Source organism: Theropithecus gelada, chromosome 4 (genome assembly GCF_003255815.1).
Source record: "Theropithecus gelada isolate Dixy chromosome 4, Tgel_1.0, whole genome shotgun sequence".
NCBI classification, from domain to species: domain Eukaryota; kingdom Metazoa; phylum Chordata; class Mammalia; order Primates; family Cercopithecidae; genus Theropithecus; species Theropithecus gelada.
This window is the reverse complement of record NC_037671.1, coordinates 153,209,565-153,228,237: the sequence shown is the minus strand read 5'-3', so window position 1 is coordinate 153,228,237 and position 18,673 is coordinate 153,209,565. Positions and strand designations below refer to the sequence as shown.

Sequence of the window (18,673 nt, the reverse complement as noted above, 5' to 3'; positions counted from 1 at the left end):
ATTGTAGAATATTTATATTCTCCACTTTTTTGTAAATGATAAAAATCTTACTGTAAATAACATTTTTCATATTTTGGATTATTTACTTGCAATAGCTTCTAGAATAAAGAATATGAAGATTTTAGTGATTTTTAATGCAGGCTGACTTTTTTTTCTAAAAGTTTAACCAAATTTATACTTCTATTGATTCATGTATTCATTTATTCTTTCAAATAAGCAAAAATCTACTGATTCCTAATATTTGCCAAGCACTTAGCTATGTAGAAGACCCACAAGGTTTCTACTCAAGCGATTTCAATCCATACTGGCAGCATTAGTTAGGCACAAAAGGAATAATGTACTCCCCTAAAAGTTTTATTGCATTCTTTTGATTTTTAGTGAGAAAGCGTCTGTGTTGGTTTGCTGATTTCTTTTGAGAATTTCCTTTCTTCTCTTTGCATTGCCTCCCCCACTTCTCACTTAAGTATATGTCTTTGGGTAAGTTTACTTAATCTATAACCTTGTTTCCTTATTTGTCCAATGGGAATACTAATTGTACCAAAGTCTTCGGAATTGTTGTCTGAACTCAGTGAAACACTGAAAATCTTGATGTCTCAATGTGACATTGTATATCCTAAGACTAGAGCCTAGAACATTTGAAGAACTTTCTAAACATTACCTGCTATTATTATTACTTCCATGATAGAGAAAGTAATAAAGTTTCAAGAAATGAATCTTCTATCAGCTGTCCCCCAAAATGGGCAAGGTAAGAATTGTGTGTACTTTGTCCTGGCACTGTGTGAAAATCTTTAAAGAAGTTTTTTGTTTGTGTGTTTAAAGAAACAAATTACCACGTCATGAACTTCTTTTACATTTCTCACAAGAGTAGAACAGATGAATTAGTATATAGACGGTAGGATTTTGTGTTTTTTTACTGGGGCAAATTGCTGCTAAATTTTAGGAAGTTCTACTGTCCTCAAAAAGAAAAACATGTCCCTCAGTTTTTTGTTACCTGGGATCTAGGAATGTTCTCTAATTAAAGAAATGGAATGGTGATGGTGTGCTGAAAGGTATAGGTTAATGAGTTAAAAAAAACATCTACATTGTACCCTAAGGAAGGATGAACTTAACTGTGTTGAACTCAATTGACAAGTGTTGGGCTAGTCAGTGTGCTAATGAGCAGGCTACTACTCTCACAGAATTTTTAAAAGTCTCTTCTGCCTGATATGTATGTGTGTATAATATGTATGTATACATGTATATATTTGTGTGTATATTTATTACGTTTTTATTTCCACAGGCTCTGTCATAAGTCTGCTCATTAATAGCATATATTTGATTAAAAGAATATGGGGCTTGGTAAATTATGTGAATGTTATATTAAAATGAATTTCACATTGTCTTGATTTACAAAGGCTAAGATGTCTGAGAAACTGACAGATGTCAATCAACAGACTTGTTTTAGTAATTGTACATAACACATAAGAATTCTGAATCAAAGTTATTATGTTATTCAATTGTGACCATACCTATATTTTTGTGATATTTCATCAAAATGAATAAAGTATGTACCATACAGTCTTACCACAGAAAGTAAGGCAGGGTGGCATATGGCGAAACCACTTCAAGCTGCTGAAGTAGTTAACTGTGAAATATTTTACTGTCATAATATAGCATTATTTTCTGCCAGATGAATCATTTCAAAGAAGCTGTTTTCATGGTCAGTGTAAAAGTCCTTTTGTTAAATACTTATGCCTTAACTAGCTACTCGATATAAATAATAATAATACTAAAACCACACACAAACACACACACACACACCCTTTCCTACCCCACCAGACCTAAGTGCAGGGAAGGGATAATAAGCCCTGATGCAGTTCTTAGGTGAGAAGTGGAAAGGGGCCGGAAGGTTTCAGAACAACAAGCAAAGTCAGTGAAGCAGAGTAAATCCAAATACTTGGCAAATGACAAATAAACCAGAAAGGAGACACGCCAGCCGTTCACGCTGGAAAGTTACCGATTGTTTATTCTGGTTCAAGTTTTATTTATTCTATGAATAAGGGGCAAGTTTTCGATGGGGGTGGGGTGTCTTATTCTTTATTACAAGAATAAGGAAAGGGGAGTTTTCAAGGCGGGCGGGTGTTTCCTCAGGGCACTTCCACACTCCCCTTTCTATCGGCAACCGCTCGGGGGGACCTCCACCTTGGGGACGGAACCCCAGGACGCCTCTCCTCGGACGGCAGGGGTTTCTCTGCGCGCGTCGTCGGTCGTCTGGCCGCACAGCTTACCGAACTCTCGCCTCTCAAACTCTGATTTCTGGAACAGGGCAGCGAGCTGCGCCGGGTCCCCTTTCCCGCCCGCATCCCCCCCACCACCCCGCGAGCGGCGGCTGGCGGCCGGGCCCAGGCAGCGAACAAAGGCGGCGCGGGGCGCGCGGCCGGCGCTGGCGCGCGTCTCTCCGGCAGGAGGCGGCGGCGGCGCCGCGCCCGAGCCCGCATTCCTTAGAAGCGCCCGGAGCCCGCGGGACGACGTCATCCCCGGCTCCGCCCCCGTCCCTCCCCGAGCAAAGTAACTCTTGACTAACAGGAGCAGCCTCCGCCGAGCATGGAGAGCTACCGCCGCGGCCGGCCGGCGACGCTGGCGACGCTTTCGCCCCAGAGGTAGTTTAGCGACCGCGAAGAAGGAAAAAGTGCGGGCGGGCGGCTGTCCTCTCCCGGTCCTCAGCCCGCGAGGCCCGGCCCGCGCCTCCGTCGTGGATTTCGCGACGATCCCCCCGGCAGCTCTTTGCAAAGCTGCTTGAAACTTCTCCCAAACTCGGCATGGATACGGCGGCGGCGGCGCTGCCTGCTTTTGTGGCGCTCTTGTTCCTCTCCCCTTGGCCTCTTCTGGGGTCGGCCCACGGCCAGTTCTCCGCAGGTGAGTGGCCGGGGGGCGTCCCCGACTAACGCCCGGAGTCCTGGGCTCACGAGGGGTGAGCCAGGTCCCCGCCAGGACTGGGGCAAGGATCGTGGGGAGCTCTCGCGGTCCGTCGGGGGTGGGGCATACAGGGTACAAGGAGGGCTGTCCCCAGAGTTCGTGCCAGGTGGGACGTGGGGCACCCATTGTTCCTCGCCGAAGCTCGCTCGGGGCGCACGCTGGCACGGTCGAGCCGGAGACTGTGGGGACCTGATGGCTTCGGCATCTCGCGTGGCCTGCGCCGGGCTAGTGGGGAAGAGAGAAAGAAAAAGTAGTTACGACTCCGGTGACGGCGCTCTGTTGCTTGTGCTGCGGGCTTGTTGCTGTCTGCCACTTGGGTGTTTAAACAAATTCCCCGGGAAGCCATTGTCAGAAATGTGGAGATTCGAAGGGACTGACCTCGGCGCGCTTTGCCAGGTGCTTTTTGTCCCGGGAATAACCTCCCCGGACTATTGTCTAACTACTTCCCCGTCCCTCCCCGAGTCCCATTTCTCCTCCCCCAGCGCTGGGTTGCTCCAGGGCTTGCCCTGTGCGCTTGGGCACTGCCTGGAGCATGTTCTGTGTGTGTGTTCGCGGAGCCCTGTAAGATGTGTTGAAATGCGGTTCTAAGGACCCACTCCGAGCGTTCATGGGGATCGAGGTCTGGGCGCCCGGCGGAGGGAGCCTGACTCGCGCTTGGGAGCCCGCTCCTCGGGCAAAACCACCGGCAGGCTGGCCCCGCGCCCCCCGGATCCGGACTGGGGCTGGAAGCGGACTGTAAATGACTGCCTTCCGCCGGGGGAACCCAAAAGGAGACATGTGGAGCGTCTCGCAGTAGCCGTGGGCTTTCTCAGTCAAGCCGCTCAAAGAAGTACGTGAACCCCGGCACTCCCGGTCCCGCCCTCTGTTCCCCTCCAGTTTTGTTATCCTTCATGTAGGTTGGTTGCTTCTTTCGTTCTCTCCTCTGGGGGCTCTGAAGTTTCACCAGGTGGACGCTGGGGAGCGGGCTCCCGAGCACTTGTCTACCTCCCACCTGTCCTGACAACTTTTCTGGCCAACCTACCCAGCTTAGCTTGGCTGGCGAGCGCATCCGCTGCTGGGGTTCGCGGTGCAGATGGAGACGCAGAGGTGGCCAGAGGGTGATGGAGAAGACGGGAAAAGCGACAGCCGCGCTCCTGGCTGAAGCCGCAGGACGCAAAGAACTTACTTTGTACCTGACAGTTTCTCACGTTGTTGTGGCTGCCCTGTTTCCTGGAAATAAACTCAAATTGTTGTTTTCTGGAGTAATCGTTTATTTCTCTTCCATTTCCCTCTTATCCCCGCCCCCTTTAGAACTCTGTAAAGGGAGTTAAACAACAGATTCAGGTGGCAGCATGTGTCGTACATTCAGGCAGAGATTATGAAATGGCAGCATGCAGAGGAAAAGCCCTGTATATAGGTGATGTACGCAGAGGGTAACAGGTCTGTGCAAAGAATGATCCGATGATTTAATTGAATTCTTTCTGGAGTAAGCATTACTGCATGCATCTCTGACATATAATGCCCGTTAGTATTGAAACCGTGCTTGATGTAACTCATTATATGCAGGCAAGTTGGAGTGAGTATTGATTTCTGAACAGTATTTGTCACTGCACCGAGAGCCTACGCTTGAAAAGGCTTGTAGTTTGTTAATTGAAAGTTTGAACTCTACCAGTTGCATGATTAAACTTACATGTATTCAAGAGTTGCAACTATTAATGTCGCCACAGCTGATGGATATATTTTCAGCAGTAAAGAAACTTTTCTTTTGCTCTTTTTAAATGTTATTTGCCCTTTAATTAACAAGTAAATATTACGTTTCCTCCAGCTGAATGTGCAAATGAGCTTTTCTGATACCCGGAGTTTAGAATGTACAATAAACAATTGTGTTCTTAGATATCTAGTTCTAAGTACTTTAACTAAATATGCCTGGCTTTTCTTTAGTGACAAGCATAACATTTGACATTATGTTGTATATTTATTTAATATAATGTGCATTCCTGAAAAGTATAGTAATCACACGATTGCATCTCAAGATTTTGCCCGTTAGGAATGTATGCCCAGAAATGAATGTCTTTTATTCCCAGAGTTTAAAGTCAGATTGCGGATTTGCCTTTCTTCACAAATTATAAGTTTGTTTTGTTAATACTTCCTTTTTTCTGGCTATCATAAATCATTTGATTTTTTTTGTCATAAAATTCTATGGCAGTCAGATTTGTTGCAGACATAGATTAGAGATGTATTGGAGATTGGAGGTGTATTCTATTTTTCTGTTTTTTCTTATATGTTACTTTAAATAGTGAACTTCTATTCCTTTTGAGAAATTTAAATAAATACACTTTAAAAGTTCAAGACAAATTCATGTTGAGAATTTAAAAATATCTTAAGTATGTCTTTCAAATCATATTCATTGAAATCAGTTTACTTTCTGATATCATGTGGTCCCTAATGTAGTAAGCTTCAAAAGCAAATTTTGAAAGGCTGAGCATTGAAAGTATATGACATGTGTCATATACTTACTCAGTTTTCTTTGTTTAAACCAAAAATGCAAGAGTGTTTTCATTATTGTGACTTTTTTCTTAGCTTTTGCAGTTAAAGTGTAAAACTGCTGCACTGTGAGCCTCTTTAAAACTAGAACTTTCTGTAAATCTCAACTCATATATTCTTTCAGTTTCATCTCTCACTTAAAATGACCCCCATGTCATATCTGAGGAAACCGAGGCATAGAAGAATAAAGAAGTATAAAAGTTTATTCACTGGGTTGTATAGCTATGATATCTTGATATCATAATGTAAGAAAGTTTTCTATAGGACTTAAATGACTGACGAAACCAGATAAAGGTAAGGTGATTTGGAAACTCAGCTTTCTCATCTGTAAAATGGGGATAATAATACCCGACCTGACCTTTCCACATGGTTTTTATGTTTAAATGAAGTAATTTATGGGAACTAGCACTGTAAATCACAAAGCATTGTGCAGCTATCTGGGGTGTAATCATCATTAAGTGCTTTAATTTCGGCTTTTTGCTGCTTCCAAATTCTCTCTCCAGTAAGTGCAGGCTGTTCAGGATTTGTGTGTGTGTGTGCGCGCACGTGTCTGTGTGTTTTCACTCAGCCAGTCGTTCATTTTAATTGTTGTTAAACATAATTATTGTTAAACGTAAACATACTAGATTGGCCAGACCATAATTTTGTCAGCACAATGATCGATTATCCTTAATTTTTTTTTTAACTTACCTTGCATAAAATCCTTACTTGAGTTAGACCCGTGGAAGAGTCACTATTAACATTCCTAGTGTTTCTAACTACAGAAAAAAAATATTTTTAGTCGGTTTCTTTAGCTGTTGGTTCAGCTTTTCAACTCTGTGTTGAGAATAATATGTAGCTTTTTAGATGCAGTCTTATCAATGACCTAGAGAGGGACCATTGTCTCTCTTGTATGATAGGAGCCTGGAAATACAGCTCGAGATCCTGCTTTGTCTATAGTTCCTGACATGTCACCCTGTTGATGTGCACTCACCTGATGCTTGGGACCCTGTAACTCATCTAAGCAGCACCTGAGCAATAGCTGACTCCTTGTTGTCTCTTTATGTGAAATTAATTTCTCTTATACTTTTTACCTGCTCAGAAGATATATTGGAGCCAGCTTGCTTTAAGGTTTGCCTGTTAGTTTTTTCGGTTTGGATTGGCTAAATATCCCTCAGTCCTTCAATTCATTAAAACTCCACATTCTAATCACTAGCAATCACATGTAGCTGGACATTTCCAGAACTGTTTTTTCCCTCTCTAGTCCCCTTGTATCTGACTCTTGATTTTCCTAGATCGCGAGATGTAGTTTTGTGTCTGGCCTACCCAGATGGAAAGAGGCGAGTCTGGCTGCTGTTTGGACATTGGCATGTGTACTGCTGACAGCTCTCTCTTTGTGTTCATAAATGTGAATTTGAAAAATAAATCAACCGCTCTGCCACTCTGCCCCCTCCCACACTCCCTCCTACTCTTCTCTAGCAAAAACAGAGCACCACATACATATACACAAGATCACAGCCCTTTTGGTTTTGCCAAATATATTTTAGTGCTGTACACGTCCTTAAGAACTGGAAATATGACTCATCCACTAACCAAAGCTAATGCCAGCATTACCACCAACTCTCATATTTCTAGCAATGATGGTTTGTTACAGGTTTTTCTGGCCTTTAAAGGAATATTTAATTCATGTGATATGATTCCATATAGAAAAAGTGTGTTGGCTACTAATATTTTTAAAGTGCAGTGTACCAGGTCTACTCAAACTGGTATTAAAAACAGTGTAAATCATGCTAAATAGTGATCTATGCTGCTCCCATTTCCCCTACTTGCTTTTCATGGAGGGCAGGAAGAGAGATGCTGGAAGATTGAGAGCAGGAAGCATCAAGAGAGTTTCTTAAGGACAAAACAAAGAACACAGGGATTCTGTGTGTGTGCACGTGTGTGTGTGTGTGTATGTGTGTGTATGTGTCTTTGATCTTTTACTTAATTTTCAGAAGAGGAAAAATAGTCCTATTTTTGGCTTGTTTATTGAAATCAGCCTTTGCCTTTGCCCAAACACATTTATTTCTAGTTCTGTCAATGTAAAAATTTCCCTCTGTGTATTCCTCTCAGTCTTTATGCTTTGATCATATGTATCTGGTCTGTGTTCCTTTATCAAATGGTGTTTCTTTTTGCCTAAAAAGATGTAATTGCTTTTGAACATGACTTGTTTTTTTAATCAAAACTCATGCTGTTTGTCATAGTACTAAAAAAAAAGCACAAGACACCAATTCATGATAGGTCTTAAAATAGTATTTGATAACAAAGTAAGTGAATAATACATTAATCAGGCTAATTTTTATTTCAATTGAAGCAAAAAGCAAATGTGCGTATCCATAAACTAATCTTTTAATGTCACAGAACGTTCATTTGTTCCTGTCTCTGAAGGTCTTTGAGTTCCCTTTTATAAATGGGGATAGACAATTTCAGAACCATATTGCTTGATATTTTGAGATAAGTGAGATGAGTTACATACAACTATGCTTTGGAAAACTTAAAAAATGTTATGATGTTTGACGTCATTGTGAACTCTGAATAGTCTATAAACTTCACACTCCACATTAGTGCAAATGTGTTTTGTGAAAATACTCAAAGAAATGTAGTTTCACATAAAAGGTTTTTAAAGTTTCATGAAGATTCTGTTGCAAGAAGTATGTTTATTTTCCTTTTGTATTCTTGTGGGAATTCTTTTGATCTGTATTTAATATTTTAATAATGAAAACTAAGTGTATGTAATTTTAAAACTTAGTTTTGTGAGGTTTTTTTTTAGATTGTTGAGGTTCTGGAAAACACTGGGCCCGGGATCTAAAGATCACCTTGATCCTCTCGTGGAACATTGCCATTTCCCCACTTAACTCTGGTTGAATTTTTTGGCATTCTCCTTTGTGTGTTGATAATCCATAAAAATTACAAGTGGCTTATTTTGTCACTTAACAGTTGTTTTAGGATCAAATTAAGTTGTCCTAAATGGAATAATCCGTGTTTCCACTTAATGTGATTATTGAGCTCTGATAATGAAAATGATGAACAGGGCAATGCTGACTGAATCCTCCAACAGGTGTCATTCTAGGAATTGTTTTAATAAGGGGAATTCAGAAACAAGGCCAAATAAAATAGTGTGTAGTGGAGTTATTGTTTGTATTTATTTTGTTGGGAAATGTGAAAGATGTAAGTATGTAGTCCCGTGTGTGAATACATACACACACACACACACACACACACACACACACCTCTTACTTAACAATGCTAGGATTTAGTTGTGGAAACATTTAGGTTAGAAGGAAGGTAAGGGCATCTAGAGATGGTATCAAAACTTCATACTTACGTTTTTGGAAAGAGTAGTGACAATAGATCATTACTTTATTTCATAGATGTAGAAACGAGGAAAATAAGCTGTATATAATCTATACTGTATACTATACTATACTGTTATATTTTAAGGATAAAATAATAAATCTTTCTCCAGATTGGTGTCTATATATATAAACCCTTCCCAGTGCAGCCTGTTCCTTAACCAGCTGCTCATAGGCCGATTCTCCAAATGTTGTTCAAGGCTGCAGCTGACCAGCCACAGAAATTCCCCTAATCCTTGTTGGACAGTGGAGGTGACCTAGCAGCTGCTTAAGTGGCAGACTGGCAACAGTTCCTTGATGTGATTTTTCTTAGGTCATTCAGTAAATTCAAGAGTAGAGAGGAAGGCTTTCTAGGGTCCTCACTACCCACCCAGGGATTGATGCCTGATTGCTTCATGGTCATTGTATTCTTCGCTGCAAGGTGTCCTGGGATTTTGTGATTCATGGACCAATATAATTAGCATCATCTGGAAACTTGTGATGATCTGTGATCATCTATCAGAGCCACCCCAGATTTACTGAATCAGAATCTGCATTTTAATTAAATCCCCAGGTGATTTGATGGAAGATTTAATTCTGAGAAACACTGCTCTAGGACAAAGAAAACTCAGCTTATAAAGATTGTCACATGCACTTTACTGTAGAATTTCAAGAGGATTGCAAAAGGATTAATTATAACCTGTAATACATTTCCTTGGATTTTATATTTCTTTTTCCTTTCTTTGTCTCTTTCTTTTCTTTTGTTTTTATGGAGATGGAGTGTCGTCCTGTCACCCAAGCTGGAGTGCAGTGGAACGATCTCGGCTCACTGCAACTTCTGCCTTCTGGGTTCAAGAGATTCTCCTGCCACAGTCTTCCAAGTAGTTGGGATTACAGGTGCGCCACCATGCCCAGCTAATTTTTGTAGTTTTAGTAGAGATGGGGTTTTACCATGTTGCTCAGACTGGTCATGAACTCCTGAGCTGAAGTGATATTCCTATTTCAGCCTTCCAAAGTGCTGGGATTACAGGTGTGAACCACTATGCCCGGCCCCCGGAGTTATATTTCTGATCAGTATTTGCTTGAGTATTATTTAACATTCCAGACACATCAAAACAACAGTACTATAGAAGTTTTTTTAAAGAATGCTCAGACGATTTTGAAAAAAAAATTTTCATAAGAGACTAAAAATAAGACTAGTTTTGGTTATGAATATTTTGTATAAGAATATTTAAAGATAAACATACTCTTTAAGGAACCAAACATGCTATATGCAAATCATTTTTAGCATAATGTTATGTTGATACAGGAAATACTATTCCCTCTGATATTACTAGTAACAGTCTCTTGCTTTATAATTCTCTTTTTCATCTAAGTATAATTTAAGATCTTTGTAATAAGGAGCTCATTTATAGGACAGTCAAATTTAATGAATGGGAGTTAGTAGGTAGAATGCATTAAATATAACTGGTGTTCTTTTTATTATCTTTTGTGCTCATATTTAAGAACAAATTCTTGTCAGTTTTCTCAAGAGAAAAATTATGATGTAATAGACAGTGTACACTATTCATGTCAAAACACAATTTTACTTGCATTTTATAGCTTGCTTTAGCATTCTTTTAGAAAATGAATTTTCCCAGAAGACCTAATTGCCTTCTTATTAATGAGCCTGTAAGTGTTTTTTGTTATCCATTTACTATTCTAAATGTGTCTACTTGTGCTAACTGTTTCAACAGTGATGTCTCTGATTAAATCACAACTGCTAGATTTTTTTTTCCATTCACTACTGGTTCAGAAAATACTGGCATAATGACATGGTTATGGCAGAGACTAATAAAAAACACGAAGTAAAAATTAATATTCACCCATTACGGTTGGCTGTATCATGAGATCAGAAGCTGGAGTTTGGGATAATAGCAACATTCTCTACATTTTTGATACTGTAAATAAAAGTCTGCCTAACCTATATTGTCTTAAATTTAAAATATATAATTTATTGAATTAATTAACTGTAAATCAGTATGATTTCCGTATGTACTTAATTTAGACACTGATGTTTAAAGAAAGAGGTTTAATAGGAGACTGATCACTGTTAGAGGAGAAGTAGTGATGGAGAAACTCTGAGAGGGCACTTTCATATATCTTCAAGAGTTTTACACTTACTTTTTCTAATTTTACTCCAAATTCTAGAACTTGTCTTTTTTACTAATCCTGCTTTTATTCTTATGAGCAATAATTAGGTTCATTTATTTTCTTACATGTTGGAGAAGAGAGCTTTTCCCAAAGCAATTGCAAAAATAACAATATGAGCTGCCATTTACTGAGATCCCATGACCTGCTAGGGCCTGTGATCAGTGTTTTACATAATTTTAAATCCTCACAATATCCTTTAAGATGAGGATCATCTCCATTTTACAAACTAAGGCCTAGAGGGGTTAAGTAATAACTTGTCCCAAGTGGCTATATGAGTCACTGGTAGAGTCAAGATTCGTTAATGAATGTACACAAATGTTAAAAGATTAGACATTTCTTTGGTTGCATCTTGGCAGAAAATGTAACCCAGACTGGTTGCAACAAAAGGTGAATTTGTCTCTCCTAACTACAATTCAGGTGGAGCTTGATTTAGAAGTTCACGTAATTCCAGAGACATGATGTTTCTCTGCCTGTTCAGTTTAGTTCTAGGGTATTCCAGGAGCTTTTTAGGCTACATATAGAGGAATGATGACTGTGGCAGCTCCCACCCAACAAGATCCCAGGTTCAAGTCCCTTAAGGAAATGTGAATTATCTGCTGGTTGCAACTGATAAGACTCTAAGGTTTACAGTGATTGAATCCAGTAGATCATGTATCCAACCATTTAATCTAAGGCTCTGACTGAGGGGAAGTTAGTGGTTGATTGGCTTAGCCCAGGGTTTATAAACTTTCTGATGGGGAAGAAAGAAGGTGGGAGATGATGGGGAAGAGACAGTGGGATCAGATGGTTCCCTGTTGTGGACTACTAGTTGATCTCTAAGTGGGAAAGAGTGGAAGAGAAAGAGAGGAAAGAGGCAATTTGTGTCTGGCAGGCTTGTATACATTTACAGATCACCTGTTTTTAATCTGAGAGTATTTGTTGGCTTTCCTTTTAAGGACTACTTTAAAACATGAATTTATATTATTTCTGTTATTTTATTTTCCTTGCCTCAGTATTGAATTAGTCTAACGTTAAAAATTCGTAGAATTTGGTGTTAAAAAAGACCTTAGAAATTAATGACCCTTTCATTTGACATAACTTGCCCAAAGTCACACAGGTAGGAAGAACTTGAGCTCAAATTAAAGATTTTAATATATAGGTTAGTGTTCTTACTATATATATACATCATATACCAATGAATTCTTTCTCTCTCTCTCTCTATATATATATACACACATATAATTTTCCTTAAGAGTAATCTATATAGATAATTCTCATTTAAGATTAAAAAATTTTGGTTTGTATTCCAAATTTCTGAAACAATATTCCAAATATAAACCTGACTTAATGATTGGATTTGAATAGTAATCTGAATATAAGGTGATAATATGTCTGTGAATGCGGAGACCATCTTGGATAACTGCTTGGTTTTCAGATGTCATGACAGAATTTATACATGTTTGCATGTATAGGTGTTTGCTTGTATGCATTTATTTATTTTTAATAGAAAGCAAAGGGTAAAGTAAGCTATGGTAAATGATATTGACACAGACAAAACCTACTAACTCTACTGTTTTTGAAAAGCTCAAGAGATGATGGTGATTTTATTTTTAATTTTGATCTTCTAACCTCTGCTGCCTAACTTTATTATGTATATTTGAGCAACATGGGATTATTAGGAAGAGTTGCTCTAAGAAATATCTTGGGGTACTAAGTAATGAATAAAATATAGAGAAGTAGCAGCTGTTTGCCTAGCTACCTCCTCTCCTAATGAGAGATTTACCCAGGCTGTTTTAATCACATGTTAGTGCTAGTGGATTTGACTGAGGACCATGGCTGTGCCAGTTGAGGCCAGGGGATAGTCCCCAGGCACTTTAAAGGTCCATAATGGCCCTTCAGTGGCCAGGGCAGCTGGCCTGGCACATAGGGGTGAAGGCAGTGGTTGAGAAGGAAGGTTTACTGACTTCATCGTGCTTCCCTCTGTCACTGGAGGCTTGTTTTCATACACTTTTGTCTATTATCATAAATAACTTATTATAATAACTTATGACTCTTTTTCTGTCTTATTTATGTCCTTATGTGATGACTGTCAGTCCTAAATGATGAAGTTTGTAATAATTTGCCCTAACCACCTGGTCGGTTGGAGCAGATTGCTATCTAGTGTTGACCCATTATGCCCCTTTATCTAAACCAACACTTAAATGCTCAGGAAATATATGAATGAGGTGAAGGAGCTGGCAGCAACCTACTTCAGAGCCAGAGCCTTTGGAGATCTATGCAGGAGGCTGTTGAATGCCCAGAACGTTGGCCTTGCTACAGGATGACTTGTGTTCCAGTCTTAAGCTCTGTCACTTTCTGAGATTTGGGAGCAGTCCTTTCTGCTTGATCCCTCATTTCTTTATCACCAAAATGAGAATATTACAATGAAGAATGACTTTAATGTCTTGTCTGGTCTACTGAACCAGACACTTTTAAGGTGAAAATGAATAATATATGTGAAAGTAGTTTTATATTTGTAAACTACCATAAAAATGTAAATTTTGTTAGGAATAGAAACTTTGACGATAAGGAAAGTATTGCCGAAGGCACAAATAGTGTATATGCTGAAGAATGGAAATGAAAACAATAAATGCTTCATATATTTGCATGTTTAAGTGATACATTGCCTCTCAATGTTCGGGAAAGTGGTATAATAAAGAAGAGTGAGCATGGTTCTTGTGAATAATGGGTGATTTTGCAATCATGTATCAAAAAGTGCAGTCTCCCCCCCCCAACTTTTTTCACATATATGTACTTCCTATGTATGTATAAATAAACTTTAATGCTACCAAGTAGTTCAGTAGCCCTCCCATATCTCTGGGGGATACATTCCAAGGTGACCAGTAGATGTCTGAAACTCATATAGAACCCACCCTTATATATACTATACTATGTTGTTTCAATTGACAGTGGAAATGGCTACTGAGTGACTAACAGGTAAGTGGCCTGTACAATATGGACACATTAGACAAAGGGATGATTCACGTCCCGGGTAGGATGGAGTGAGACAGCATGTGATTTCATCACGCTACTCAGAATGGTGTGTAATTTAAAAGTTATTTATGTCTGAAATTTTTTTGTTTTCTTTAGACGGAGTTTCGCTTTTATTGCTCAGGCTGGAGTGCAGTGGCATGATATTGGCTCACTGCAACCTTTGCCTCCTGGGTTCAAGTGATTCTCCTGCCTCAGCCTCCCAAGTAGCTGGGATTACAGGCACCCACCTCCACCATTCCTGGCTAATTTTTGTGTTTTTAGTAGAGATGGGGTTTTGCCATGTTGGCCAGGCTGATCTTGAACTCCTGACCTAAGGTGACCTGCCCACCTCAGCCTCCCAAAGTCCTGGGATTACAGGTGTGAACCACAGAGCCCTGCCTGAAATTTTTCATTTAATATTTTTGGACCACAGTTGACCAAGGGCAGCTGAAACCACAGAAAGTGAAACTTTGGGTAAGGGGGCCTACTGTATTTGTATTTCCTCCAGATATTCAATATAGATTATGTGATTATAAAATAAGTTGTTAAAGAATGTAAATGTGTTTTAAGTACTTATATATATCATATATAGAAAGCTGTGTGTATACTTTTTTCCTTTTAAAATTTTTCATGATGAGCTAGAACATGCTCTTGTCATCAGAGCTGTTCTGCACATGATTCTGATGAGGTTTATATTCTTTGATTTATTCTTTCACTTCATGTGTCTTTGAACACCTTACTACGTGCCCATGCTGTGCCAGGTTTTGAGTGTGCTGGCAAGTAAGCCAGCAGTAACTTGTCCCAGTGCCTGTGAAGCATTTGTAATGTTAATGACTTTTAAGGCATGGTAATATTTGCATCGCTCCCCACTTCTAGTGATTCACAAATGAAGTGTGGGGCTTTTTTGGTAACTGACCATATATTTTGTAACTGACCATACTCCTGAGATGTGGCAAGTATCAAAGCTCTGTCTGTCTCAGTTTGCTGATTCACTTCAGAACTTGCCTAGGATAATTCCAGTCCATCTGTAGTCTTTCCATGGTCTTGAAACTACTCAAACAAGTAAAAGCCTACCGAAAAAGAATTACAAAAACATTGCCACAATGATAGTAAAATTCCACCAAGTGGAATTTCTCAAAAGTTGAGTAATCCGAAATGTAAACAAAGTCAAGCAGAGGCGAGAGCACATTTGTTTTCTGAAGGTTTGCTGTCACTAACTCTCCCTCTGGAAGCAGGATCGGGAAGACTGGTGGACAGCCTCTTAGACTACAGGGTATGTCAGTGTGCATTTACAACCTGAACATTCACGTGCAGAATCCTTGGTTGTTTGGCTGCAGAATCCTATTTGCTCTGACCTGCAGCTGCTTATGAACTGCCTCTGTTGCCTGGACTTTGATCAGCCCTCTCTCTGCTATTGCTTCTGTAGCCCATTGCCCTGTGTAGTAGGCAGCGACAAGAGAGGGAGGCCAGTGGCTGGCAGAGTCCTATCAAGCCAGGAATGAGGGTGGGCTATGACCATCACCTAATTGCCCTGGCATCTGCATCCCATAAGGCACTTTTTGGTCATCCATTATGAAGGGGACAACAGTAGTTATTTAAATACACTCATGGTCTTACCAGGAAATGGGGATTTTGAACTTCAGTCTTAAAGGAGGCCCACATGGTCTCTAGTGTGTGAATTAAGGAGAAAAAAGCAATTTTGGAGAAGTGTAAATTTTTTCTAAGCCAAATTAAAATTACCAAATTACATATACCCAAGGTTCAAATATAGAAATTTAAAAAACTATTTTGTGTTAGTTAAGTCACTGATATTTTATGCCCATTTTATGTTTAAGTAAAAGAATACTTATCAAATACTGATCTCCACACATAGTATAGAGCATAGTGTTTAAGAATGTGGACATTGGAACTTGACCGCTTGAGTGAGAATATACGTTCCAACATGTTATTACTACATGATCTAACCACTTTCCTTCAGTTTCCACATCTTCAAAATGGGAAAGTACCCATTCCAGATAGAAGTTTTGAGAAATATTGAGTTACAGTGCTTAAATGAGTGCCTGACACACTAATAAAATTTGTCCATTTTAGTTATTATTATTGTTAATGAAATTGCCAATGTTTGCAGAATATCTAATCTCATGCTGTTATCTTTTAAAATATCTAACTACATTATCTTTTACTTTAAAATAAAACTACCAGAGAATAGATAATAGGAAGCCTGAAGTAAATCAGCTCAGTATGCTGATAGCAAAGACCACAAGCATCACTTTATAGAATATAATCCAGTGTTTGTGAAAACAAGAGGCAAATTTATTCTTTTACTCTGTCATCCAGGCTGGGATGCAGTGGTGTTAACATAGCTCTCTGCGGCCTCAACCTCCTGGGCTCAAGCAGTCCTCTTGCCTCAGCCTTCAGAGTAGCTGGGACCACAGGCGTGCGCCACCATACCTGGCTAATTTTTTAAAATTTTTTTGTAGAGATCAGATTCTCGCCATGTATAAAAACCTACCCAACATCTTTGGAAAATGCATTTAAAATTCTCTAGGTAGGTTGAGGGGGGTGGGAAGTTTTTGACCTACAAAAAATTTCTTACCTTCTAGAACGATTTAATCTCAGATGATAAAATATGAAAATTCTAAATTGGAAATAAGGTTAAAATAAGAATTGACCAGAAAGTGGAGGAATGAAACCTCTGCCACTCCAAGCAGTGCCCATCCCAGTAAGTATTATGTCCTATCTGGGAGTAGCACTCAGATTTAGAATGAGATAATTAGAATGAATCAACAAGATAGGAGGGATCTCTTTAATGCCTAAGAATGTTGGTATATTGTTTCCCCAATGGTTATAGAATGAGGAAGGAATATCAGCATTGCTTCTGTTTGCATTTGACACATATGCTAAACAAATGCACTGGCCTTTAGAACATGTGTTTATGAATTCTATATAACATTTTTCTTTTTGAAGGTTGTCTAGCTGCTTAATTTTCCTTAGTTCACAAAGCAATGAGGTAGTTTCAAATCTATTTGAACCCCAAGACTTTTTCAAGCTGCTATCCTCTGAGTAAAGCCACTTAGTCCTGGCACATGTGGTGGAAAGGTCTGGCTAAAGTTTTGACAATTATTAGCTCATTTGCAGAATTGCTCCTTGGCCTGTCAACACAGAGGAAAGCCTTTCCAAATTTTGAGAAGGATTTTATGTTTGACTCGAGCTTTAGATTTCTTTTATTTTTCCAACTTTTTAACACTATCTTTTCTAGCTTTAATTGACACAAACTTCTCTTTTCCTTGTGTAACACTTGTGCAGTCCAGATATTAGAAACCCCTGTTAACTTTCTTACCAGAGAAGCTCTTTGCACTGCAGGCTGGAATCTCACTGAGATAATGTCCTTCCAATGTCCTTACAGTATTTGCAACTTTGTGTTCTGACTGGATGCTCCTACTAACCTAGGTCTTCTTTGTGATTGTGGTGGCAGCAACTGTCTTCATAAACTCATCTTCAGTTATTTTTTATTTTGTGTATTCGTTTATCTTTTTTGAGACAAAGTTTCGCTGTTGTTGCCCTGGCAGGAGTGCAATGGCATGATCTCGGTTTACTGCAATCTCCGCCTCCCAGGTTCAAGTGATTCTCCTGCCTCAGCCTCCCGAGTAGCCTCCCAAAGTTCTGGGATTGCAAGCGTGTGCCACCACGCATGGCTAATTTTGTATTTTTAGTAGAGGTGGGGTTTCTTCCTGTTGGTCAGGCAGGTCTTGAGCTCCCGACCTTAAGTGATCGGCCTGCCTCGGCCTCCCAAAGTGTTGGGATTATAGGCGTGAACCACCGCCCAGCTACTCATCTTCATTTAAAAATTAAATTTCTTAGGCCGGGAGTGGTGGCTCACGCCTGTAATCCCAGAACTTTGGGAGGCTGAGGTGGGTGGATCATGAGGCCAGGAAATCTAGACCATCTGGCCAACATGGTGAAACCCCGTCTCTACTAAAAGTACAAAATTTAGTTGGGCGTGGTGGCGCACACCTGTACTCCCAGCTACTCAGGAGGCTGAGGCAGGAGAATTGCTTGAACCTGGGAGGCAGAAGTTGCAGTAAGCCGACATTGCGCCACTGCACTCCAGCCTGGTGACAGAGTGAGACTCCATCGCAAAAAAAATAAAAAAAAAGTAAACTTCTTAAGTTGTTACCATTTTGGTGTACTGGTTGACCAGATTCAGTCTTAATAAAAGGAGCATTAACAAAACTTCACAAATTCTATGGCACATCTAAATTTAAATATGAAACAGTTCTAAAAATAGGGATATATACATGCTTGCCCTGGATCCCAGAATCATGGCTCACTTATTATTTGGAAAGCAGGCTGCTGCATATGTTCATCACAATAATACCTAAAGGATACTGAATCAGAAAATGAGTAACTGAGAATGGGAGATCTATATAATGAAAACACTAGATAGTGGTATGCTTAAATATGATAATGTACATGAGAAGCCATAAATTTTAACCAGTGTGATTCAGGCTCTGACTTTCAATCTGTTTGCACTAGGGTATTGGACAAACCCACAACCAGGAAAGGTGAGCGCCGAGATCGCCAGAAGAACCCAGGTGCTCTGATTGCTTACTCCTTAGGCAACATTTCAGATTTTGCAAAGTACATTGTGCCCTTTCCCA

The 18,673-nt window shown here is 39.8% G+C and overlaps 1 protein-coding gene across 7 annotated transcripts in view; it reads left to right on the top strand.

Moving 5' to 3' along the window:
* Positions 1-2,437: 2,437 nt before the first annotated feature.
* Positions 2,438-18,673, top strand: part of PTPRK (protein tyrosine phosphatase, receptor type K) — a 557,333-nt gene continuing 541,097 nt past the window's right edge. For 4 of the 7 annotated variants that reach the window (XM_025382416.1, XM_025382415.1, XM_025382414.1 and 1 more), the window contains exon 1: positions 2,483-2,895. In XM_025382416.1, the coding sequence (XP_025238201.1) occupies positions 2,799-2,895 (97 nt within the window). In that variant the 5' untranslated portion in view covers positions 2,483-2,798. Of the gene's footprint in view, positions 2,896-18,673 lie in introns of all 7 variants that reach the window. The other 3 variants (XM_025382413.1, XM_025382412.1, XM_025382418.1) reach the window with 1 other exon arrangement.